We start from the raw sequence: 26,116 nt of genomic DNA, 5'->3' as shown, positions 1-26,116 counted from the left end.
TACTTTCAGAAGGGTAGGGACCTCATCCTCACTTTACCCTAGGACTCATGATGCTGTTGAGAAGGCCCAGTTCCCTGTTATACAATATCTTATCACTGACGGGGGGTAGAGCAAAGATCTTCAAGCTATTTTTTCGAGTCGCAATCACCATTTACGAGCATGGTCAAAAGAAGAGCACCCGAAATGGCAAATCTGAAATGTGTCGTACCCAGATCAGTGATACGAAATCGATTTGAAATACTTCGGTAGTGCCGTGGTGCTCTCGACCAAGTGGCTGAAGATGGCTCAGGCAAGGCCAACATGCCTACAGCACGTAAATTACACCCGTTAAAATACGATCTAGTTTCAAAATTACTGAAGTATTTGATGCATAAAACCAATTGACAAAAAAATTTTATGTTCTAGGTATTTATTAAACATTCCTTCAATACAATTGAAAAATAATCACTACGTTATCATTAAGAAATGACTGGGCATGACGCATAATGGCGTGAATTTAGTTCTGAACTCTAACGAAAATAATTTCCTCACAAGGAAACGGTTCGGAACTTCTACGTTTCGAATGATATGCCACCATAAATACTCGGTGCTCTTTTACATAATAAGGATTTCTCTATGAAGGAACTAATTGATAGCTTGCCTCGAAGATATGTGTCACAAACGCAGCCATTCAGAACCGCATAATCTTCCCATGATACTCGCTAAGGTGCGGTTTTCCCGATTCCGCATGCACGCGATTATGCTAATTTATCCTCGTTACTTTCAGAGAAATGCAAATTTCAACCAGAGCGAAATGTTTTATACTGATTTTTTTCCCCTTCCTCCCTAGTATAACAGTATTTCATACAGAAAACTGCATTTACGAGACATTGGATAAGTGAATGATTGGGATGACCCTACACACGCAAGATAACGGATCTACAGACGTACAAGATCTGTAAAAATTTCACTTCTATTACGTTATAGTTTCGACTCGAAACTACACGAATATTGCTGATAGGAAGTCACGGAGGATTGCTTTGATCACGTTAGATATGATGCCGCTGCCTGCGACGTTGCCTTTGAACGCCCTGGGAAAATATCTACTATTGCAATCTTTCTCAATTAGAGGAAAGACTTGAGAAGGTCCCATTACCTGGATCGTATTCACCGTGATTCAGGGCTGTAGCCAAAAATTTCTTACAGTGGTGGGGGAAGGGGGGGGGTGGACCAAACTGATAGTATACTGTAAATTTAATCGTGTAATTCTATATAGGGAAAGGTGGATAAGAGTACGCACGCATTTCTTTGCTGTTGGCTACAGTGTAAGTAAAAATAACTATTACCAAGTCAACACGTGCGTGTTTTGAGCTGTCTCAAGAAACCGTCATTATTGATAATACCCTTGATGTCCCCAATTTATTGGATAAAATGTGATTTTGTTATAAATTACTTTGTAATTTTAAGGAAATTCGAAAAATTGTAATTTGTTAAAATTCTTCAATTTTTGAATTCTTATATGTTCTCATATAACAGATACGCATAGGGACAATATTTTAAAACAATCGTTAAATTGTGAAATTCATTAAATAGGGAGTTCGTTGCATCGGGGTCGTAGTATATTTATCAAACAAACAAATTCAAAGAATAAATATAACAAACAGACGAATTTGGGAATTATTTTTCATTTTCATCAAATTTACCAATAACACTAGGATATTACTCATAATCACTGGCAAAAGCGATAGATTTCACGTATTTATCAAATTCACCAAATTCGCTTGGGTATTCTGCATAACCGCTGGTAAAAGTGATAATTTTTTTTACTATTTATCAAATTTACCAACGATGCTTGGTTATTATGCATAACCACATGTAAAAGTCATAAATTTATCCAAATTATCTAGACGATTGGTAATTATGCATATAATAACCAGCTATTATGATGATTTATCTCTTTTAACTGTAGCAACTATACTTACATTTCATCGTCGAGATCTCCGCCGTCTGTCGGTCTCGTCAGTAAGAAGCAGAAAGGCGCAAGAGCTGCACATTTCAACAAGCATTTCAAGAAGAAATTCATCCTTAAAAACACCGACGTGGTCGTGAGGGCGAGCACGGCACAGAACATCGGCAGCTGAAAGAAAAAAGATTCCAATGATGATACAATGTTTCGAGAGTTTTTAATGCTCTCAAGAGAAGAATCTTTTAAACTTGATTATACGAAGCTCACGTGCTGTAGAGATAACGTAATGATTTCACTACGACCTAAAACTTACCCTTGAAAATGAGCTATAGTTTTGCACGTTCATGGTGTTTTGACAGTTTTCTCCACAGCTATTATGAACGCTGTCGAGATCTTTGAATTCTGCCTATGAGTAAACGACAAGGTTATGCATCGTTCCTAAATTTAAAACGGTTAAATTAATTTTTTCAACGGAAAATGCGATCGTATTTCTCTCATTCATTAACGTCAGAAAAGAAGAGTTCAACAATAAGAAAATATTGAAATCACAAATTTACGAATTGCAATTCCATTTAAGTTGGAAAGTCTGATAAATATGGAAATTTTTTTATAAAAACCTTTCTTCTCTTCACTAAACCAATCAATTATTTTTACCCGCACATGATACGTGCACTACACATATTATGCAATAAAAATGTAACTAAAATGAGTATGAAGAAATAAAAGAGAGAGAAATAAACGTTCATAACAACATTATCAAGTGTGTTGGCCTTCTTTATACGTATCAACATGTGCAAACAAATCCAACATTACCATTCGGAATCAGCACTCCGGACCATAGTTATAATCACCGTTGAATATGATGAATTCTCGATTTATGAACAAAAATTTACAAATTGGAGTTTGGAAAAAAATTATAGAGTTTTACCTGATTTTACTGTTCGCTATCGAGAATGTCCTATTCCTCGGGAGTCGGGACCGGGGATCAGAAAAGTGTCCGTTAACGGGAGTTGTACACTAACGAGGAGCGTCCGTTAAGGGAGGTTCCCCTGTACTTGGTGTTGTGTTGATACAGGTCTTCCGATGGGTGAATAGTTATTTGTTTTTCCTGTCGCTGATACTCTTCTGCTGGAGCGAAGTTTAATGCACCAATCTTTGCTGGTCGGTGTAGGCGTAACAATAGACAACATTTGTGTTTCATAATTCATTCACAGCTCCAAGACGGACGACCCGCAATGACATATAGTGCACTCTTTGGTGTTGTATGGTACGGTTTTTTTGCATGGAGTTGGTTGGGCCAGCGTACCAAATAGATGTTACGTAAGCCAATATTCTTGTTACTATTGTCCAATAGAGGACAAACCACAGATCCACCATGTCCAATCACCACCCACTTTTCTGGTACTATGGATGGAATGCCATTCTAGGTTGCATTGCACATATTTTCTGTCTCAATGATTACTGCCGACCCTATTTTTTGCTGCAAGAATTTATGATCACGTATTCTTCTTGACATTTGATGGCTGATTCTTTTTTTGTTACAAATTAAATGTTATCGTTAAAGAAACCGATGTTAATACAGTACACGCCGTTTAATGTGATCACATCGGGACTCGGGGTTTCTGATAACAATACCGATCGATAACTATATCCGAAAGAAATTCAAAAGCAGATAGTGTGACCATACGTCCCGTTTGGTAGAGCCGAACCTATTCAGTTCCTCTGTTTTAACATGAGAATGGTGGTTAAAAAATATTTAATCGTCCCGTTTTCTTTTTCACATTGTTCTGAAACAGGATATTTTTTCTTAAATCTAAAATCTTGCGTTTATTATTATCATTTAGCCATTATGAGGATTTTGAATGGAACTGTCTCGTGTATTTTATGAATTACGATAAGTTATTTTTAATGTAGGTACGGGGCACGTTCCATGGATCCCTAGAGAAAGTCTTTTGGCCGAGTAACTGTGAATCTGGTCGGCTGAAAGAACCCAAGAACTGAAACGTAAACGTAGGGCTTTTTATTTTTACATTATATTTTTGTCTCCACTATGAGTAGACCCATTGAAAAAGTAGTTTCATGTGTACATGGATATTATAGCGGTTACTATGAACCGAGAGTTAAAACGTTTCTAAACAAGGGTGTGTAGAAGGTGTACATCTTCTGACCTCTTTCATAGTCCTGCAGGTTCACAATGACAACTTATAGAAAAAAAATAAGTCAGGTTTCACTTTAGCTTCAAAATGCGCAAAAAAACTCGGCAAAAAAGAAGCTGATAACATTAATTGAAGTTCCGATAACTATGAATGAATTTTTTCCTATGTTATGATATTGGTATGTTCCGTGCTTTGCGAAAATGATAACAACACCCGAATGATAACGTTATCCATGATTCTAATAAGCGGTGTCTAAAGTTCTATCAAACTCACCAAACCGATCACAGCGCACCCTATAATCATAGTGGAAATGAAGAACCACAGAATCGCTCTTGTAATGTTGTTCTTCCACATGCTTCGGGATATTTTGAGGAGGAAAGATCGCCTGGAACGAATTTCCATGTCATCCTGGAAATAAATTCGCCGATTACGCTAAAACTATGATAAATTGGATGATCGCTTTCATATTGAGCATCATAGTAGAGAAGAATTGTTGTCCTGGGGTGACACCTACCTACCTCTTTGAGTAACTTGAGGTATCCGGCCCAACTGGTGAAACTCGCAGTCAAGATGAATGAAATTCCAATACCTTTTATGATCCAGAACTCCAAATTTCTAAAGTAAAATAACTTTTTTTTAGGAATATTAAGAAATAATAACAGACAAGAACAAAATAAAAATGTTTAACATGAACATACACTATTTCTCCCAGATACATTTTTTATTTTTATTTTTAGATATTGAGAGCATCCCATATCCTGAGATGTCCAGGCCTATCATTCCGGGACTCTAACAAGTACTTGTATTATATGACTGGAGCTCGAATTATTTGCACTAAAAAAGTTGCGAAATATGCTCTAAAATTATGCAAATATGTACTTTAAAATGCCAAAATATGCACTTAAACATGCCAAAATATGTCCTTAAAACGCCAAAAAAAAGTCCTTAAAATGCCGAAATATCTCCTTAAAATGCCAAAATATGCGATAAACCGGCCTCCTTCCCAGAATATGCACTAAAAAATCCTGACAATGCTAAAAACTCCAAAATAAGCACAAAAAAATGAGAAAATAGGCACCATGCATAAAAAGTTCACCACGCATAATAAAATAGATGTGTTTTTAAAATGCATCTTTTCTATTTCTTAGTGCATATGCAGTCATTCACAGAAAAAAGAAATATCCCCACTTATGTGTACACCGCATATGCAAATAATTTTCACACATTTTTTATTCTGGCATTCTCAATTTCCAGTTTGTTGTAACTGCTCAGTAATGAAAATACCTCCTCCTCCTAACCACAGATCATGGACCGCCGCTCTGTCTCTATAAAGAATTTTAGCAGGTGCTCGAAGAAATGGGCTATGCTGGAAGCTGTACGTATACAAATACAAATACAATACATACAAATACAACGCCACAACAGGCAAATTGCCCAACGAGGTGGCTGACTTAAGAACATCATGGATCCCCGAGCCATTTTTTGGAGGCCCTACCTACTACTGCTACACCACACATGCATCCCCCCCCCTCCGCGGAACCCCCAACGAATCGGTACATGCGGGAATGTGCGTGTACGTGGAGTGAAACCTGACGTGAAGTTTTTTGTTTCTCTGTAATGCTTGTTATGTGTAGTGCTGCCATCTCCCACCAGTTTTTCTAACTATGAGTGAAGTGTTATGATTGAATGATTTATCGTTGTAGGACTGTTGCCTGTTGCTCTCTGTGGCGAGACTTTTTAACGGGGAGATCGGCTCGCATTTGCGCCTTGAAGTTGGGAACCACAGAAAACCAACTTCAGCCGACCACCACTGTGGGGTTCGAACCCGGATCCTCGCATCGCGATTCCGTCACTATAAAAACAACGCCTCCCCGGCGGGGAATCGAACCCGGTCTCCCGCATGACAGGCGGGATGCTGACCACTATACTACCGAGGACATAAAAGTGTAATTACCTGGAGGTGGGTAGGTTTGAAACCATGCATCCTGAACTCTTCCCATCTGTAACTCCATATCTTACCAACCCACCATTACAGCACTGTATGTGTTGTAGACCAAACGGGAAGTCTGTTTCTGAGGGAAGTGCATTGCTTGAATAATTGTATCGTTGAAGGCCTGTTGCTCTCTGTGGCGAGACTATACACGGGGAGTACGGCTCGCATTCGCGCCTCGAAGTTGGGAACTACAGAAAACCAACTGACCAAATCTGTGACAAGGTAACAAAAATACCAGTAAAAAAAGAATTCCGATACTATTTCAAAAAAAAAAAATTAACGTTTCGACATATCTCCAGGGGCATATTAAATATTAAGGCATATTAGCCTTTCAATAAAACGATTAATACTCGTAAAATACTTTACAAATATCTATTAATTCACTAAATCCTACCTTCAAGAAAAAAACCGATATTATGAGAATATTATAAGCAATATTTATTTGATAAATTATTAAAAAAAAACAGAGTGAGCTCAAATAAACATTCTAAAATATGCATTTATTCTAAAAATTCTTTTAATTTTATGCATTTACTTTATATGCATTAATGCTCAAAAAGGCCAAAATATGCAAATGCATATGCACATATGCATTTGCATATAATCCGGGCTATATATATATGACTAATTTTTCGCTTTTGGTACTGTCAGAGTTGATACACTGCATATGTCATTGTAAATATTTCATGACTTATACATTTTATATGCAACATTTAACCCCAGTATGAGTATTATTAACCAGTATTACTTTTACCTACATGATCATACAGCATTAATTACATTACTATTAACATATTGCATCTCCAGCATCTTACTCATCGTATCGTGACTTTATTGACATTTATTCGCAGCACATCTTATTATCATATATAATTAGTTAGCATCAATTATCATCAGTATATGATATCTATTAGTTCCTGTGGAGTTGGCTGAAAATTCCCGGGGTAAAAGTGTACTTCAGCCACTTTTCTAAATTTTTCGCCATGTTAGAGATGGTGTGAGATGGCTCTTAAATTGTTATCATCCCTATTCTCTTATACCAGCCATGGCTTCAATTCACTACTGCATTTAATTGGCAGAGCGATGATGAAGGGGGGTATGAACTGTTAAAGTCTCATCTATGGAGCCCCGATAAACGAGGAAAGCCCATTAGGACCGTCATGATTTGAGTCATGGACTCGGCTACAGACGTTTTAAAAATTTCAGTATGTCTTATACAGATGTCTTTTGTATGACTTATGGCGTTACACCATTTCCCACGAACACCACGCTGGCAAATGCAGGGCCATGCATGGACATAAACGGAGAGAGCCCGCGGACCCTGAGTGGAATTATTGAACACTTTCAGTCATTCTAAAAACTTTTTGATTACGAATTCTCATTAACTTTTATTCAGGGAGCTAATATTTTTCTTCTTTTTTTTTGAGATTTTCTCCACATTCCTGTAAATTTTGTAATTACGTAGGTACATCTTTTTTTGAATGCCGACTCTTCAGGTTCAAAATTATTTTTGAAATTAGGCTAAAAAAAACATGTTCTGCTTATCGGCCCTAAATTTGTTGAAATAGTTCTGGATGCAACGAAACTTTAGTGATGTTACCGATAATCTACAAAAAAATATGGCTTTCAGAATTGTCGGTCACTTGACTACTTCTTCCTTCCAGTTCTCAAGACATGACTTTGGGACGCATGTACAGAATGTAAGCGTAAAACTTCTGTCAAAGTCATTATCCTACAAAATATTAGCTCAAGACCTACAAAATACGTCTTTTCAAATTCCACTTAATACTACTATTGCTACTTTAGAGTACATGTACCTCGTATACATTCCCTCTGCGGAATTTCCGCAGCTGTGTAAAAACCAACGGGGTTCGAACCTGGATCCACTTGAGACTGATAATTACAATTTGATACACACGAAATTAAGCAAGGAAAATATAGCAATACACTTTACTTATAGAGCATGTCACTATGGATCATGAGTACTTGGAGCAGTATGATGGCCACGAATATCACCAGCGAGCACAGAATGTAGTGTTTGAACAGTGGATCAGGTTGTTTTAGATATGGTAGCTCCAACTTTCTCCAGTCGTAGAATGTAAGCAGCAGGGGCTGCACACCTTCGCTCGCACACCACTGGCTAAATAGCAGAAAAGACAATTCTTAACACGCACAATGTCGAGAGATAAATGATTACGAATATCCGTTTACACAACACATCTTCAAAATTTGCATTTTAAAACCTTTACTATCGATTACGTTACAGCTTGTAATTCAAGCGTGTCATGAACTAACATAATATCGTCTCCGCATGCCAGAAGCACGAATGTGCAAATTTTCCTCCTTTTTTTATCAACTAGTTGGACAAGCCCCGTTTACATGTGCAAGATTGGGGGTCACTTTGGTGATTGCTACCTGTATGGCAACATTTTTTCCTCATGGGGGAAAAAAAGGAGGGACAAAGATCGTCAAGAGTCCCATCTTTGCTGCGGAGTAATGGTGGGTGACTTCGACCTCGTCTCCCATAATCCTTTACGCCGCGAAAACTACTACTCCTTCGTCAGCCATTTTGAACCAACCACTTCCGTTCAACTCACGTAAACAGTGACGACTTCCGGAAAGAAGAGGGGAAAATACCGGCATAAAAAACTACACGCCATGTAAACGGGTTGTAGCGAAAATCCCTGTTACAGGTAATTTCCCGGGATATTTTATTGCACATGTAAACGGGGCCATAGAGTAACATGAGTAGAGTAAACATTCAAACGTCATTTCAACCTTTTAATATGGCAATGTTCAGTTTTTCCCCCAAGGACATTGCACATTCGTGCTTCTAGCATGAAGGGGATGATATCGAATTTACATTGATGTATATTAATGCCGGTAGGAAATTTTTCGAACTCACTCTTTCTTACCGAGAGCCATCTTGTCGATGGCGTTTCCCATTTTATGATTAACTTCGTTCATCATCTTCCTGAAGTCGAGCAAACTGAAGAGTAAACAATTTTTCGATTATGTTATAAAATGGTAAATGACATAAATCAATATTTTCAAACATGCTGTTCTACTACTTTTTAAACATACACAGTTGGGAAACCGCGAAAAAACAACAACAAATTCAACCGACCACTACTATGCCGGCAACGGGGTTCGAACCTGGAACTACAAGAAGTGGCTTCTTAATGGGTACGATAACGAGACATGAGCCCAACAGGGCACCCGAATTATTTGAGATTTTCATTGATTCTGGATTTTGAATAAGTCCAGTTTCAATATCTCAAAAGTTATTATTTTTTCATTAATTTCGAAATAATTCCTTTCATTTATTCTGAAACTTTTCTTCCATTAATTGGAAATTTTTATTAACCTTTTAATGGCTAGTGTTCCCAAACATCGGCTTAGTAACACTGCTCAAAAAAGTATAAAAAAATACGTTCTTATGTAAATTTTTAATTGTTTTAGGATATATTGGGGCTGCTGATTCCGAATCTGGCATTGGTTTTGTCAGATTGGCTATAGTTTTTGAAAAAAGGGAAAATTAAATTTCAATGGTAGTACCATAAGCAGCACATGAATCACATTGAAATTGTGCGTTATAAATCATTGGCAATGATATTTCAGTGATTTTGGGGCGCTGATTCCGAATCTGGCATTGATTTTTTTTCAGATTAACTCTAGTTTTTGAGATAAATTGAAAATTAAATTTCTCGAAGGTAATAAGCACGACATAAGCATCAAAATCACCGACATAAGCACATAAACATCATACAAATAACAATGTAGAGAGTACGCATTTGCTCAAAAACTAGAGCCAGCTAGGCAAAACCAATGCCAGATTCGTAATCAGTGCTCCAAAATCACCCTAAAATCATTGAACTATCTTTGAGGAACAAAATCAGTGTTGAATAGTGTAATTAGGAAAAATATTTCTCGTTCAAGAAAGCACACTAGATTTTTCCCCCCATGAAGGTGCGGGGAAATTCCAAACTTAATTTTGGAAAAAAAATTATATTCATTTCACAGCACATATTCCATTAACATGATTTTTTTTTAAATCTCACAATTTCAATTGGGAATAAAATTTAGTTTTTAAAGAAGAATATAATTTAACTTTTTGTTCAGGATACATATACTGTACGAATTTTCTTTTTCCGGTATATATGTTTTGGTTAATATCTCTAAACTGAAAGATATGAAAATTAAAATACAATGAAAATCAATCTAGATCTGAATTCGGACGTTTAAAGGTTAATTTTGAAAATTTCTGACATTTATTCAAAATTTTCAACAACAAAAAAAAACCTGAAACTTATTTCTTTCATTTGTTCCAAATTTTCATTGATTCTGGAGTTCCTTAAAAATTAATTTCCACAAATCCCTTTTTTAAGACGCATTCTTTGTTTTAAACTGTCCCCCAACTGTGTGGTCTATCGCCATTAAAGTAATTTACTACTCTCCGTTTAACTCTCCAGGAAAGGCGAGTTGTTGAAATTACGCTGGTGTACCTGCAGCATTGTATGTACACAGCGTTTTGCGTGTTCAGTCATCTTCGAAATTGTTATGTCGTGCATACAAATGTATTGGCGTATCTGTGATGTGGCTTTGCTGCTCGCATGTGGCGAGATTTTTTTAAAGAGTCACTTTTAACAAGTGAATTCGGCTCGAAATTCTTGAACACGTTAAGGCGACCATTCATAAAAGAAGTTAGAGAAAATCAAAAAATGGGGGGAAAAACGCTAATTTCATGTATACCTGTAATCTAAAGCAGCTTTTCGGCGCCTGGGTAAGACATCCATGCCGCTGGTTCGCCTCGGCTATTATGCGAAAATTTAGATACGTTTTTATTTAAAAGCTAAAAGTAAATTTAAAATGAATGGTTTCAAAAAAAAAAAAATATTACATGGATATAATACCTGAAGGTAATCTTTTTGGAAATTCATGATCATTCCTTCGTCCTCCGGTTTGACCCTGTCACAACCGAAGCTTACTTCAGGGTATTCCTGGAAAAAAAATGCAATTACAGCAAATTTCACAAATACAACACTGGCGAGACATGGCAAGTATTTACAATATCTTTTCAAAAAATGTAATAAATGCAAAATTTCTCTACGGTTACTTGAAAAAAATCTCTGTATTGAAATCTAACACAAAAAAATCGTTAGACATGTAAACATGAATTGTATTAATAAATGACAAACCGTATCATTATCTGGAGTAATTAAGAAAGTCCTTATTCCTTCCTCGGCCAAATAAGGGTCCCTTAAATGTCCATCACCTGCAACTATTTCACCATAGTCTTCCAATAAGAGAAGTTTCGTAGCTTTCGTGATATGGACTTTCCTAAAACGAGAAACACAGTGTGTGATATACAGGGAAGGGGGAGGGCGGGGGCATAAAGTCGTAAATAGTTTAAAGGTTCATTAAAAATTCAACGAACTGGTATATTTGAATGCGGTCAGCGAAAAAGTTATTCTGACGAAGAGGGATTTGTTTTGGTATGGGGAAAAAAATTCGTTCAAATTTTTGTTGACAGAGGATGCTGCACAAAAGCAAATCACCAAATTCCATTCTCGAACATTCCTTCAATCCTATCTGTGTCCAAAACGTTCGCAAAGCTTCAGCCGGTGATTCGTGGCTTGGAAAAGATAGCTCCACCAATCTCAAAAACCTTGTAAAGGAGCCTTACGTAACTGGAAAATTCAGAAATGGGCTGTTAATCGTTCACCTCGCATTTTATAGGTTTCCGATGTGCATATTTCCAGTAATCTGTTTTCGTACAGCACCCTCTACGACAAAAATTTGTACTATATATCTTTTTTTCTGTACCAAAACAAATCCCTTTTTTTGTGAGAATAATTTTTCGCAAACCGCATTACAATGTACGAATTCCTTCCATTTTTATGAATTTTTAATACATTTACAAATGTATAGGATATCTGTATATCTATATAGAGATGTATGCGTATGCTGCCATCTGTTTTCAAATTAAAAATCAGCGAGTGAGTTATTTGGAATTTCATTCGTGGTAAGTTTTTTTCAATGGGTAAGGGAGTCGGGCTTCGGAGTTGTGAAAACTACATTTTGGGAGAATGTGGAGTTCTTCTCGTGTCTTGAGCGCGTTTCTCGGTATGGTAGATATATAAATCGAAAATAAATATTCATTTACCCAGGAATGCCAGCCTGCTCCATATGGCTGGCGATAGAGACATCCCTGGACCAGATATCGAACTGCCACTTCCTCAGGCCTAGGATTCCACCTAGAAGACTGCCCGAGTGAATGCCGATCCTCATGTCTACTTCGACGTTCCGTTTCTCTCGAACTTTCCTGTTTCAATTAATAACAACAAAACAAATTATTTATACAAAATAAATAAAGTGTCAAAATCCATAATTTTTTACGATCGTTTTTCCAACTTTAACTTACACCATAAATTCAAAAACCAAATATAAATTCTCAAACCTTATAATTTTGATCATGAGCAAGCCGGTTTTCACACAATTATCAGCGTGGGTCCTCGGACCCCGGTCATTTTCGGTGACTTCGTCGCCGGGGTTCTTCAAGCCCGATACACAGTAGTAGCAGTCGCCTAACAATTTGATCCTCATGCACTTGTTACGCTGGAATCAACATGATATAAGAGAAATTTACTCAGACATACCTTTTATTATATTCAGTAATCATGATAAACTTGAGTTTTCAAGGACTTTTTTAAAGCCTCTTCATTGGTCTTTTGTCTTATCCCTTGCATCTGTAAAGGCGGCTGCACACGTAAACTGCAAGCTTGAAAAGCATGCATGTTTAGTCTTTTCATACAAACATCGTTGAGCGTCTGTAGGAGTGTTTCGCGCAAGTATTTTGATTGTACAAGTGTCTTGAAGATCGAATGACTTTTGATATACATCTACACACAAAAAAGCCGTACATTCGCAAGCGAAACTGAAGGTGTGTACTATGCAGGTAGCTTGTACAAGTTTGTCTTCACTCTTCAGCAAGCTCTGCTTGGTATTAGTATTTTTCGTTGCCGTTTTTCTTCTGTTCACAAGAACAAAGACAGATAAAGCGAGCGCATACTCTTAGTACAAACTGGCTCTTATGCATACTTCTACTCAGGGCCTTAAGAGTCTAAAAGTGATTTTTCTGAGGCCCCTACCCGGCTAAAAATGCCAACTGATTAACATGCTTACTCTCGAAAATTTCAACTATATCTCATGAAGCCCCCTCTGCACTTCAGGACCCCGTGCCACGCCTACAGGGGCCCATGCGTTCACTGCTTGAACCCTGAAGTATCGAAAGGAAAATTGTGCATGCTTGTACAGAGATTGAACATGCATGCTTGTCACGCTTGCATTTGCATGTGTGGTCGCCTTCATACACCAATTGATATCTAGATTTTTCTACCTGAGCTGCTGCATCGAACTGCCCAAATAAGTCATCCAGGGTATCGACAAGCTCAGCCACTCGCAGACTCGCTCCAAGCAACATCGAGTTCACGATATCGGCGTACAGTATGCTGAAGGAACAAATTTGATGAGTATACTTCATCGGGAAATTTATAATTCAGATAAGTGTAGAGAGAGAGAGAGAGAGAGAGTATGGTGTTACAAATGGCCAGAGGAACTGACACGAGGAAAATATTTAAAGAGGGAAGAGATGGGGGGACGCTAGGGTTACCCATGCTGAGTATATACGGGATTCAAAGGCGTACGGGGCGTGGAAGGCAGAGTGCATTTATTATTAATTGTAGGAGGTCAAGAACCTCCCGAGCTAATAGCCTATTCTAGCGTTTCTCAACTTTTCTGAACCCAAGAACCAATAAAATATCTGAAACAATTCGTCGTACCATTTAAGGATTTTGCCGAATTGTAGCAACGTTTTTGATGATGATTGGTGGACGACACGTATTTTACAGTGTTTAAGATCACAGTTCCCCCTTATTTTTCTCAATGAAATATGGTCATCTATCTATTTGAATGTTTTTTGCCAAATACATTTTTGTTTGCTGCTCATTTTTAGCAGCCCTTTATTTCCTCCACCCTTGATTCATTTTTTCAGTAATTAGAAAATTTATCTTTAATTACATCCTTTGGCTACAATCAGTGATATTCCGTATTTAGGATCACATTTTCCTTGATGAGGTATGGTAAACCTAAGTTTACCAGAAAGCAGAATTTTTTCTTGAACCCATATGGCTATAAGTAATATAAATAGCAACAATTGAATAATTTTTCATTCAGTTGGAATCGAATTATCAAGTAAGTCTGCCTGCGGAACATCTATGCCATTGTCGCGGGTTATAAGTTGAGAAACGCTGGCCTATGCTAATGGTCTCTGTTCTGTGCGGTCGTGTATTGCTGAAATTGATATTTGTTCCAGACTCTGCCACGAAGACGCACTAGAATACATCTCAGCAATGGAGTAATTCCGGTGCCGGTAAGTTCGAGGGTGTATAGGCAGATCCGCACAGTGCATTTCCACACATAGGAAATTTGGTGGCATTTGAGAACATCCAAGCTCTTTCTTAAATTTCTTCTTTTCTTTTTTTCCTTTGTACTCCTAATTTCTTTTCATCTTAACTACTTTTTCCAGTAGTGATTTAATTCTAGTGATTACACTAGAATGTCGAAAGCTTTAGAAATATTTCACTCCAAGTTATTTTCCATAGGTAAATGTCACGAGAAAAGCGGTAAATCAGTGATCATGCATAATCACCGATCGCCTCAGTAAATTCTATGAATTTTAATGTGTCTGTCACTTTCACCGGTGGTTATACATAATTCCTAATTGAAGCTAACCAGCTTAGCCTGCATTTTTGAAGTGTCGAAATTTTGTTCGAATTTATTTTCGAAATTATTTTTTTTACTGGTGTTTCGTTGCTGAGCAGCTACAACAAACTAGAAATTATAAATGCCTAAAAAAAGTATGTAGAAGTTATTTGCATATGCAGTATATATGGGGATATTCTTTTGTCAATGAAATATGCGCTAAGAAATAGAAAATATGCATTTTAAAAACATATTTTCTTTTCTTTTTTTTGCATGGTGATTTTTTTAATGCATATTTTTCCATTTCTGGTACATATTTGGGGGGTTTTAATGCATATTGGGTCTTAATGCTTATTTGGGGTTTTTAATGCATATTTTGGGTACATTTGGGGTTTTTAATGCATATTTTGGGTACACTTACGGTTTAACTTATTTACTTATTAGTTTATTAACTTAGTTTACTTATTTTGTTACATTTACATACGCATTCGTGTTTCTGGCAAACTAAGGCATTCAACCAGCTGATAAACCCCAAAAAGTGAATATTTGAGCATTCGTGTTTCGGGCGTAAGGGGGACGACGACGATATTTTCATATTCTAGACACGAATAATTTTAAGGGATTAAGATACCCCTCGAAAGTCGTAAAACAGAAGTCATCTCCGATACTTGCCTAACATCTTTGTGTCTCTCAACGTACAGTTTGTTGAAAGGGTTGTTTCTGAGAAGCTTATTGGTTCTGGAATTCCATCCTTTGATAACGCGGAAGATGTCGTCACGGACCTCTTGGGCAACATTTTGTGGCAAAACGCTGTGCAGCAGTTTCTCCTACAGATAAAAGAATGCAAAGAATTTATTGAGTCACGTTTATAGATATTCAAACGCACCGCATTATCGATATTGTAATAGTTCCAAATGACAGAATTTCGTTTATCATCAAAACCTTCCGATCCTTTTCGGTTTCACTCTTGATCTTCGATTCCATGAGTTCTCTCCTGTCCAAGAAAGCTCTCCGACCCATGACTTCCAGCAGACCTCGGATCCAAAGTCCAACTGATGCAGTTACTAAAAGGTAGGCACCTTCCGCAATCAACTACAAAGAAGAAGTGAGAAATTCGATGGAGAAGATCCAAGAAAAACAAAACAGCGTCACTTATTGTTTTTTTTTTTTTGGAATGAAAATCTTACCAGTATGTGCACATTTGGCTCTTGATTTGAATTGAGGAATGATATCAGTAACGCGAAAGCGATGACCAACATCGCTGCAGATCCGCTGTAGAGTTTCCTCGGAAACGGTAGGAGTACGGTCGTTGTGAGCACGACGTGAAACGCTGAAAATTGCGTCTCCGGATTGGAAGTCTTGAAAACGAGTGCAGTGCCCATTTCGGCCACCAGCATGCAGAGCAAGGTCAGCACCGCCGACGACCACTTCGCACACCATCCTCGGAACCATTTCTCGCGGAGGAGGGCCGCGAGAAACAGCAACAGCTGCACGATTATGCTGGCTCCTCGGCACCACCGGGACGATATCGGATGTTCCTAGATTTCATGCCGAAGAAATTAACGGTAAAAAATTCCAATGCCGATAATAATGATTTCCAGTGATGAGGTAATGGGTAGAAGAATATTGTTGGAAATTATTTTTACCTCTTTCAGAAACAGCGCTATGCCACCCAAAACGATGGTGTTTATCAGAAGATTCATCAGCAGCAGTTCTACAAAAAGCGTGTGTTGGACTCTCATCTGGTACCTGCGGAATAGCTCTTGGCAGTTCTTAGTGCGAAGCTCTATCTAAAATCACAGGTGAATTGTGTGTACACATATTAGCAAACATCATTTCATGAAATCTATCGTAGGTAACAGAAAATGCCCAGTTTATATAATTTTCTCAGCTTGAAGAATATTGAAAAAGCCACATCGTATACATTAATTTTCATTTTTTTCTCGAAACTACGGGCATAGGCGCTTACATGAAGAAATCAATGAGGAGGCTGAAAATCGTCCCGTATATATATATACAGGACTCAGCCCCGTACGTTTTTTCATGGGATATTCGCATCATCTTGTATCACTTATATTACTTATATTTTTTCTCTTATGCGATCATTTAGTGTAGAGATACAGTATACCCTCTTGATAACGGACACCCGAAGGACCAAAATTTTTGTCCGCTAACGAGGAATGTGCACTAATGGGGAGGTATAATAATGATATGTAGAGAAGAACCTCGTTTATACGACGTATGGCTTCGGTCGCAATGGGTTCCCTATGTATTTCAATGTTAAAACATATATGTTACTGTGAAAGTGGTACACCGGTGGTTAAGCATAATCACCAATCGTCTCGATAAAAGAAGTTTGATTAAATTCCACTACATTCAATCACTTAATACCGGCCATTATGCATAACTTCCCAAATAAACTTGGAAAATATGAGAAATATGAAAAAATGTATAACCTTTCTTCTCTTCACTGAACCAAATAATTATTTTTACCCGTAAATGATACGTGCACTACACGTATTTCGCAAAAAAAAATTAAATTAAATAAGTGAAAGAGAGAGAGAGGGAAGATATAAAAACATATTCATGGCAACATTATCAGTCTTCACACGTTATCCTCATACAAAACCAACATTACCATACGAATTCGCCATTCTGGACCATAAAGGCCGTAGCGGAAGGGGGGTGGGTGGGGGTCCCTGAAATGGAATTATCCCTTCTTCCTCCGAAAGAAATTTCTGGCTACGTGCCTGTGGACCATAGTTATGCTCATATTTGCGAACATGAGCTTGGAAATGAACATAATCTTAGTTGAATATGACGAATTCTTGGTTTATGACAAAAAAACTATCAAATTGGAGTTTGGAGAAAAAAAAATTGGAGTTTGCCTGATTTTACTGTCCGCTATTGAGCTTGCTCGCTAACGGGGAGTGAAATACATTAAAACCAAATTCCACAGGATCGGGGATCAGAAAATGCCCGTTAACGGGGACTATCCGTTAGGGGAGGTCCGTTTTGAGTATATCAACCCAAATTTTTCAATTTCAAAATATTATACACTAGTGATGGGGTAGCACGACCTTTTTCTCATCAACCGTCCGTCGTAGAGGTACGATTCCAGTTTATAAAATGCTCAACAGGCGTTCAAAAATTACCCTGTAGAAGTTTTGAGAGTGGAAATACAGTGTGTCGCAAAATAAAAGATCCAAATTTTTATGCGGTCCCCGTGTGCTCAAGAATCAAATTACAAAGTTGTTGCCCTGTCTCTTCGAAGGAAATTTGGGAAAGAACAGCGTTAAATGCGGATAAAACGGTTTTCCAATTGGTTGCTTCTTAAAAACATGTAAATTTTTTTGTTGGCCTCAGGAGAGATAAGGTAACAAGTTTCTAATCGGAACCTAGAGTTCAGGGTGACTGTAAAAATTTAGATTTTTTTTTATACACTGTATTTTCACCCTCAAAACTGGTACAGGGTAATTTTTGAACGTCTGTTGAGCATTTTTAAAACTATAATGATACCTCTACGACGGACGGTTGATGAGTAAAGGCTGTGGACACTTGAAAGACTTACAGGACACCCTGTATATATTTTTGCCCTCTTTCAAAATAAGTGATTTATAAATTTTAATTTTATGACACAAGTGGTGAAATGAATGAAATTTTAGTTTTCTAAATTGACAAAGTTGCAGTAAATTAATTTTCTAGGGAAAAATTCATTTTCTATTAAAAAGAATTATATTTTAAAAAATTCAATATGTAGGGCAGAATCGGTATGTACTAAATTCATTTTTAGGGCGAAATTGTAATTTATTAAATTGAATAAAACGGCAAAAACTCAATGTAGTAAATTCTTTCCTTTTTTTTTCAGGACGAAATTTTAATTTAGTAAGTTCAATATCTTGGCCAAATTGCAAAGTGGCAAATTCATTTTTTAGTAAATTTTCCGGGAACAAATTCTTTCTGAGACAAAATTATTTTTTGTAAATTCATTTTCAAGGGCAAAATTTGGCAATTCAGTATATTAATTTTCTAGGGTCAAATAACTTTTTATTAAATTCATTTTCCAAATTATTATTTTTTAATTCATTTGTTAAGACCAAATTAGTTTTTAGCACAATTTGTTAATTAACTTAAACCATATTCAAATTATTATTATTATTCTTTTAAAACTGAACTGGATTATTTTCCAGAGTTAATTCTTGGTACGCTATTTCAGTTTGCTGATCAGTTCTTACACCTATGACAAGCCACCCACACAAAATATTAATGTGAGAGAGAGAAAACAATTCAATTAACCCTTTGACCGGCCCAGCAGAAATCCCTAAAATCATTTTTAATGGCCTTTCTTCCAATTTTCAGCATGTGCAAAGTGAAGGGGGATGAGGTAAAAAAAAAAAAGAAATAAATAAATCAGATACATACAAAATATCTCGGCTTGTCAGATAATAAAATAAAGAAAGGTTTTTCTTGACCGGATATATACGTCGAGGCCGGTCAAAGGGCTAATAGGGCATCTGAATAAGAATTGATATTCTATAAATTTTACAAGCACAGTTACGTAAAATTACCGCTTTACTTACCCCAAGGTTGCTGATTGACCAGTTGCGTTCATCTTGATCCCTATCGACGAATTCGGAATAGTAAGCGAAAGCGGCGTCGGCTCGAGCCGAATCGCCGCTATCCGAATGCTGGAAGCTTTCGCGCATCCGAGTCAGGCTGTCTCGAGCGACCAATTCTATCCCATCCATAATGACACCGATATGAAGGGATGTGTCCAAATTTCCCGACGCAGCAGTTACACACCGACGCGGCAACGAAGTTGGCACGGAAAATGGTTAAACGCATCGGAACTTTCCAATACTCATGGCACACAAATCGGGGGAATTCATCGGCAGCGATTGATTGTCATGGCGGAAATAGTTCTAGACGTTCAAAGTCCAAGAAAGCAGCACATTGAACAACATTCTCTAACACACACGAACGTTTCAATAATCAGACCCACCTACAGCTGTACGTGGTTTATGAAATTGCTCCAACGTGGAAAAAACAGACGGTCACTCACACAATAAGTATTACATAACTTTTCAAATTTTAAAGAAATGGTCGCAGGTCCACCGAAAATAACGTCAACAAACATGCCTACGAATCACAATGCGGTAGTGCAACAAAATAAAAGCATCAGTGACAGCTCAGTGTGACGAAAAAATCCCCTCCCCCCCCTCAGCTATTTAAAGATAACTCCGTCGCAGAGAGTCGCTCTCTTCTTATTTATCTTTAACTAGTGTATTAGAAGATAAAAGAGAGATAAATAAAACACAATGCCATTTGTACAATGGCAAAATAACCTATCTCTTTTACCTACAAGGGATCAAACACATAACACATTGTTCTCATTTATATTCCCTACGGCAGGGGTTCCCAAACCGGGTGCCGCGGGTGGCCACTGACAATGTTTTTTTTTGTTTTTTTGAAGAGATCCTTTGTTAAACTGCTCTGTGAAACCACGGGTGGAAAAAGTTTGAGAACACCCCCCCCCCCCACGGCATACTTGCTCAATCCATGGCCCGCGGGCCAAACTTGACCATCGGAGTCATCTGATATGGTCTGCGTCAAATAATCAAGCCATTTAAGTGGCCCACGAAAGAGATTTCCAGATTACTTCAGTAGCTCGCGGCACATTTTCAGATCATTTAAGTTGGGGTGTAACTAGGATTTTTGCCCCCCTCACAAATTAAAAATTCGATTATTTTGTAACGGTGTTCTTTGTTTTCACCTTAAACTGACGTTCCCTAAATTTTACTGCCCGGGGCAGTCGCTCCCAGATCTGGCCCAAATTTAAGCTGCCAACGGCGCATACACACTACTTTACCGCTCATCAATTGCAGTCATATATCACCATACGGAATCGCCATCCCAAAAGAAGACTTCTTGCAAAGTTTCCAGGACATGTATAGGAGATCTCAGCGGTGCATAGTAAAGGGAGGTGACTATTTCGAAGGACAGTAGGGTAACTTTCGTTAACATTTCATCTACGTTAATGTTACAGGACTATTCACCGAACTTTATTGTCAGAGGTTGTATAATTACCCGGTGCTGCCCGGGTTTTCTTCAATTACTGGGAGGATTCAAAAAGTGACAAATCATTATAAAAGAATAAACTATTATACACATAACACTGGCAGCATTAAAGAAAAGACAAACCATTGTAAAGGCATATACACATCTGAAACGCAATGGTTGGGAACCACGGTGGTAACCAAAGTGAAAAATCGTCAAAAGTGATTGTTGAGGCCCAGGGAACTCACTGTTGCCCGGCATTTTTTCGCCCATTTCGGGCATTTACCCAGCTCTGAGAAACTTTTAAAAAGTAGCCTATCGTTCAATCCGGGTCCTGTTTGGTATATATGCAAAATTTTATGATAGATCTAAAAATTGCAGATTTGTATAGAGAACAGACATACAGAAAATCAAATTTATATACATAGAGTTTTTAGATCACTCAATCGGCCATTTGTGTCTTAAATGTAATATGTATTCATTTACAAAACATATATTCCCTCATATATATATATATATACCTCCGCATATGCATATTAACTTCTACATATTTTTTTATTCAGGCATTTTTTAATTTTCAGTTTGCTGTACCTGCTCGATAATGGAAGTACCAGTAGCAAATGAATTTTGACACTATTTCTAAAAACAATTTTAAACTTTGATAATATCTCTAGAAATAGCCTTTCAATAAAACGGTTAATATATTCGTAAAATATGCATTAATTCACTAAATTTCACACCCGGGGAGAAGAACCGATGTTATGAAAATATTATGAACAATATTTATTTGAAAAATTATGAAGGGAATTGAGTGGGCTTACAGAAACCTTAAAAAATATGCACTTATATACTGAAAATACTTTGATTTTATGCATTTATATGCATTAATGCTAAATAAGACCAAAATATGCAAATGCTATACACATAGGAAAATCCGGGCTCTAGTGATTACTAGAGCCCGGATTCATTTTTATAAAATTATCGCCATATTTATTATGGGCATCTTTTTCTCAGCCACCTCGTTGGGCATTTTGCCTGTTGTGGCGTTGTATTTGTATGCATATGTGCATTTTCCTATGTGTATAGCATTTGCATATTTTGGTCTTATTTAGCATTAATGCATATAAATGCATAAAATCGAAGAATTTTCAGAATAAGTGCATATTTTTGAAAGTTCATTTAAGCGTAATCACTTTTTTATGATCTTTCAAATAAATATTGTTAATAATACAGTAAAACCTCTCTTTTGCGTTCACCGGCGGGATAAAAAAAATTCGTTCGTAAAAGAGGGGTGGCCGTTGATCAGGGATTTGAAATGAATACTTCTGTTATATGCAAGGAAAAAATATTATTTGGCGATAAAAGAAGGATGACCGCATCTGAGGGGGTGTCCGTTAAGGGGGGGGGGTTTCACTGTATTTGTATAACATCGGTTTTTCTGCCGCATTCCCCACCCCCGTACCCGAGGGAAGGCAGACATCTTCAGCCACGAACGGAGGTGAGGCAGGCAGAAATTTTCTGCTGCGAATAAAGCCGAGGCAGATATGTTCAGCTGCGAATGAAGCCGAGGCAGATATGTTCAGCTGCGAATGAAGCCGAGGCAGATATGTTCAGCTGCGAATGAAGCCGAAGGTATTGGCTCTTGGGGGAGGGACAGTCGTTCCCATTGCTTCCCTCCAGATCCGTTCCTGAAGTGAACAAATCGAGCATGGCCAGGCCCTGTCGCATTAGCGATGCAAGCTCAGTCAACACCCCGTATAGATAAGATCTTATATATAGGGGGTGTTGGTGCAGTGCCCCGGAGAGCGTGGTCGTGCCGGGAAAAAAAAACTCGAGTGGGTAGTCCGGCCTGTTAGTCAAAGGAACAGGAGAAAAGAAAAGAAAAAAAAGGAAAGAAAAGTGAAAGAAAAAAAATATATAAAGTAACAGAAAAAATTAAACTACACAACAAGGTGATTCTAATTAATGCATTAAAGCTTCCGTACTCTTCTGAGTACTACTCATCCGAATACAGCCTGATTTTCAGGATATCTTAACCTTTTCCCGGCCGAATTAAGATTTAAATAGATTTTCTGAATTTCTTTCCTGTTGTTTTTCCTTCTGATCCTTTAGTTTTCAGACAGGGTCCGTTCTAGTATTACGTCAGCAATTTTTAGTCCTTTTTGAACCTCTTCCCCCACCCTTGTCAGCAAAATTTCGTCAGCACTGCCCCCACTTCCTAACGCATATTGATGGGACCAGAAACGTACGCGGGAGGGGGCATAGGGGGCTCGTGCGCCTCCCCTCCCCCCCAGACGGTAAATATAAAAAAAAAAACATTAAAAAGATTAAAATTTCGAAAGAAAATAACTTTATATCTGTTATTATAATCGATTTCTGTTAATTTCAATGCTATTTGAAGGGTAAGAACTCAAAATTTCTCTTTAAGAAATTCATTGCGATCCACCCTTTAGACAATATATGGTAAACCCTTGACCCGCGGACCAAATGTGGCCCTGAAAGTTATATGGTGTGGCCCGAATTTTATAAAAATGAACTAAGCGGCACGTTTGAGATCGCTTAAATGACCCGTGGCACAATTTCAGATCATTCAAGTGGCCCATGGCTCATTTTCAAGATCACTGAAGTAGGGCCGTGACACATTAAAATATCACTTAAGTCACCCGCGACACAGTTCCAGATCACTTAAACGATCCGTGGCACATTTAGAGATCCATTGAGTGACATGTGGCGTGGCACAATTTTATAGCACTTATTCGCCCCCCCCCCCCAGTGCGGTTCTACATCACTCAAAAGTTACCCGCGGAACATTCCCAGATTATTTAAGTGATCCGTGGCATAATTACGGATAACTTGAGTGATGCGTTGAACAGTTCCAGAGCACTTAAGCAGCACGGACACATTTCTGAGCACTTGAAGGATCCGTGAAACATTTTGAGATCGCTGAAGTGGCTCTGTAAGAGATTTATCATTAGGGAGAATGTTGGTTCAAGTGCCAACAAACTAGCGAAAGATATTTCTCGTTTTTGGCGCACCGTTACGAATATTTCACATTTTCATAAAGGGTGGTTGATGACGTAAGCATCATACAAACCCCCCCCCTCTCCCTTGTCATCAAAAGTCAGCAAATCGGAAACTCCCCCCCCCCACATCGATGCTGACGTAATACTTGAATGACCCCATATCGAAAACAAAAATTATGAAACAAAAAATTTCCTGTATATTTTCTGGACTTTCCCATGTCCATAGAAACAACATTGAAATTAAGAACTGCCTTGGGGGCGTTAACGCCCACGTTGAGAATCACTGATATAAAGTTATTGTTCCGTGAATCGCCCTGTATCACATACTTGTAAGAAACATCAATGAACTGGAACCCCTCCCGCCATCTATCAAATAAACCTGTAACAATTCTTTGATTGAAATCAACAACCGGATTTTGATTGATCTATTTGCATAAAAAAACAATTTGATATGATTTTAGATATTATTTTATGAACAATAATATTAGTTGAATTATCCAGTTTACTTTGAAATTTTAACAGTTGTTATTAGGATATGGTAAAAAAAATCGCAAAAATAACTGTGATCCAAAAGCAGTTTGAAAGGTTCTAGGTTATTATTATTTTTTCATTGGAAACAAAAGCAGCTGTGGATGACCGACTGTAGATACTTTCTGCGCGTTTTACTTACGTTAATATACCATACACAAATATTAACTGTTAAAATTTCGAAGCAAACTTCACAAATCAACTAATATTATTGTTTATAAAATATTGACTGATACATCAAATCATGTTTTTTTATGTGGTACATTAATCAAAATCCGGTTGCTAACCTCAATCGAAGAATTGTAACAATTTTATTTGATAGATGGCAGAAAAGGTTCTAGTTTATCTCTCTCTATGTAATATAATACTGTATTGTGTAATTGATTTCAATATTTACTAGAACTAGAAGAGATAATTTCATTGATGAAATTTTATTTTTACCCGTTTATTGGTTATGAACAAAAGTCTCCAAGAAAGACACAATTTTTACATGGTGAAAAAATTTATAAAATATGGACGTTTAAGGTCTGTGAATGAGTGAGAATGTCTTGCTTATGCCGAGTTTTTTTGCTGCTCAGGAAAAATTCCTTATATTAATATAAGGAATGTTTTTTACCAAATGCAATTGTATTAGACAGCATGCTATTTTGTCATTCCGCCGAGACATTTGAATTCTGTGAGCAGAGAAACCGGTCTGTGAAATAAAATATGCCCTTATATGCCCCTTATATGAAGAAAAAAAAGAAGTTAAAGGGCATATTTCACACACATGTAAGAATAGATTTTTTTTCCTTTCACCACGAACATCTCTGGTGCTCATCATTCCCCCTTCAATCCTGGAGTTAGACCCTTGATCATTTTTGTCCATCACGGTCATTTTCTGCTCATGAGGGCTAATTAGACCGGGACCTACAATTCATTGTCGCAGGGCCGTCATTTAAACTTTTTCCAGAAGGGGGGGGGGGGGGGGGGAGGGCAAAGCACATGTGCTCAATGTAAGTATATATATATTTGTATATATACACCATTTTTAGTGTATTTTCAAAAGCCATTCCCCCCCCACTTCTAAATGACTGGCCTGCATTGTCGATTCCGAAGGCAGACTTTTTTATACACGCGACCATTAAGTTGGTACGCTAACCATTATGCGACTCTCTGCGGTAGTAATCTTTTGTTGTGGTCATACCGCCGTTTCTGTTGTACCCCTGTGTCAGGAAAGTTTCTGACAAGGACGAACCGGGTATCAAACTCGCGACAGCTCTAAACATTATTTAGTACTTTACGTCGAGTATCTTATGTGGACCTGGGCTACCTCGCCACAAGAGTTAGGCCCCTCGAAGGCAGATCTTTGGTGGGGCCTCCTTTATAGTAAATTTGCATTGTAAAATAAACGAAAAACAATGATATTTGTCCCGGGCTCTGCACGTGTAGGGGTGCTCACTTAAACAATTGAGGGTAGATGCTTGACATCATATTCAGGAGAAATTCGCCGACAACTCAGATGAATATCCCATGATTCAATGAGGGTGAGGTAGCCCAGATCGATAAGATACTCGCCTGAAATACCAAAGGCTATGTTGTTAAGAGGTGACGCGAGTTTGATACCCGGTTCGCCCTTGACAGAAACTTTTCTGACACAGGGGTACAACCG

General features: G+C 37.7%; 1 protein-coding gene across 1 annotated transcript in view; it reads right to left on the bottom strand.

The window, feature by feature from the left end:
* Positions 1–20,099, bottom strand: part of LOC149082129 (adenylate cyclase type 2-like) — a 33,577-nt gene extending 13,478 nt beyond the window's left edge. The window contains exons 1-17 of the mRNA XM_089235627.1: positions 19,438–20,099; positions 16,504–16,647; positions 16,045–16,395; positions 15,800–15,949; positions 15,530–15,684; positions 13,494–13,605; positions 12,555–12,712; positions 12,261–12,419; positions 11,293–11,434; positions 11,008–11,094; positions 10,847–10,908; positions 9,000–9,083; positions 8,049–8,234; positions 4,620–4,716; positions 4,375–4,509; positions 2,259–2,351; positions 1,962–2,116 (exon numbers count right to left, since the gene is read on the bottom strand). Coding sequence (XP_089091753.1) covers positions 1,962–2,116; positions 2,259–2,351; positions 4,375–4,509; positions 4,620–4,716; positions 8,049–8,234; positions 9,000–9,083; positions 10,847–10,908; positions 11,008–11,094; positions 11,293–11,434; positions 12,261–12,419; positions 12,555–12,712; positions 13,494–13,605; positions 15,530–15,684; positions 15,800–15,949; positions 16,045–16,395; positions 16,504–16,647; positions 19,438–19,605 — 2,438 coding nt within the window. The 5' untranslated portion in view covers positions 19,606–20,099. The remainder of the gene's footprint in view (positions 1–1,961; positions 2,117–2,258; positions 2,352–4,374; positions 4,510–4,619; positions 4,717–8,048; positions 8,235–8,999; positions 9,084–10,846; positions 10,909–11,007; positions 11,095–11,292; positions 11,435–12,260; positions 12,420–12,554; positions 12,713–13,493; positions 13,606–15,529; positions 15,685–15,799; positions 15,950–16,044; positions 16,396–16,503; positions 16,648–19,437) is intronic.
* Positions 20,100–26,116: the final 6,017 nt, after the last annotated feature.

Source organism: Pholcus phalangioides, unplaced genomic scaffold, assembly GCF_987345545.1.
Source record: "Pholcus phalangioides strain wild (caught in Gottingen) unplaced genomic scaffold, Ppha-v1.0 ptg000009l_1, whole genome shotgun sequence".
Lineage (NCBI taxonomy): Eukaryota > Metazoa > Arthropoda > Arachnida > Araneae > Pholcidae > Pholcus > Pholcus phalangioides.
This window is presented reverse-complemented; position numbering and strand designations above follow the sequence as displayed.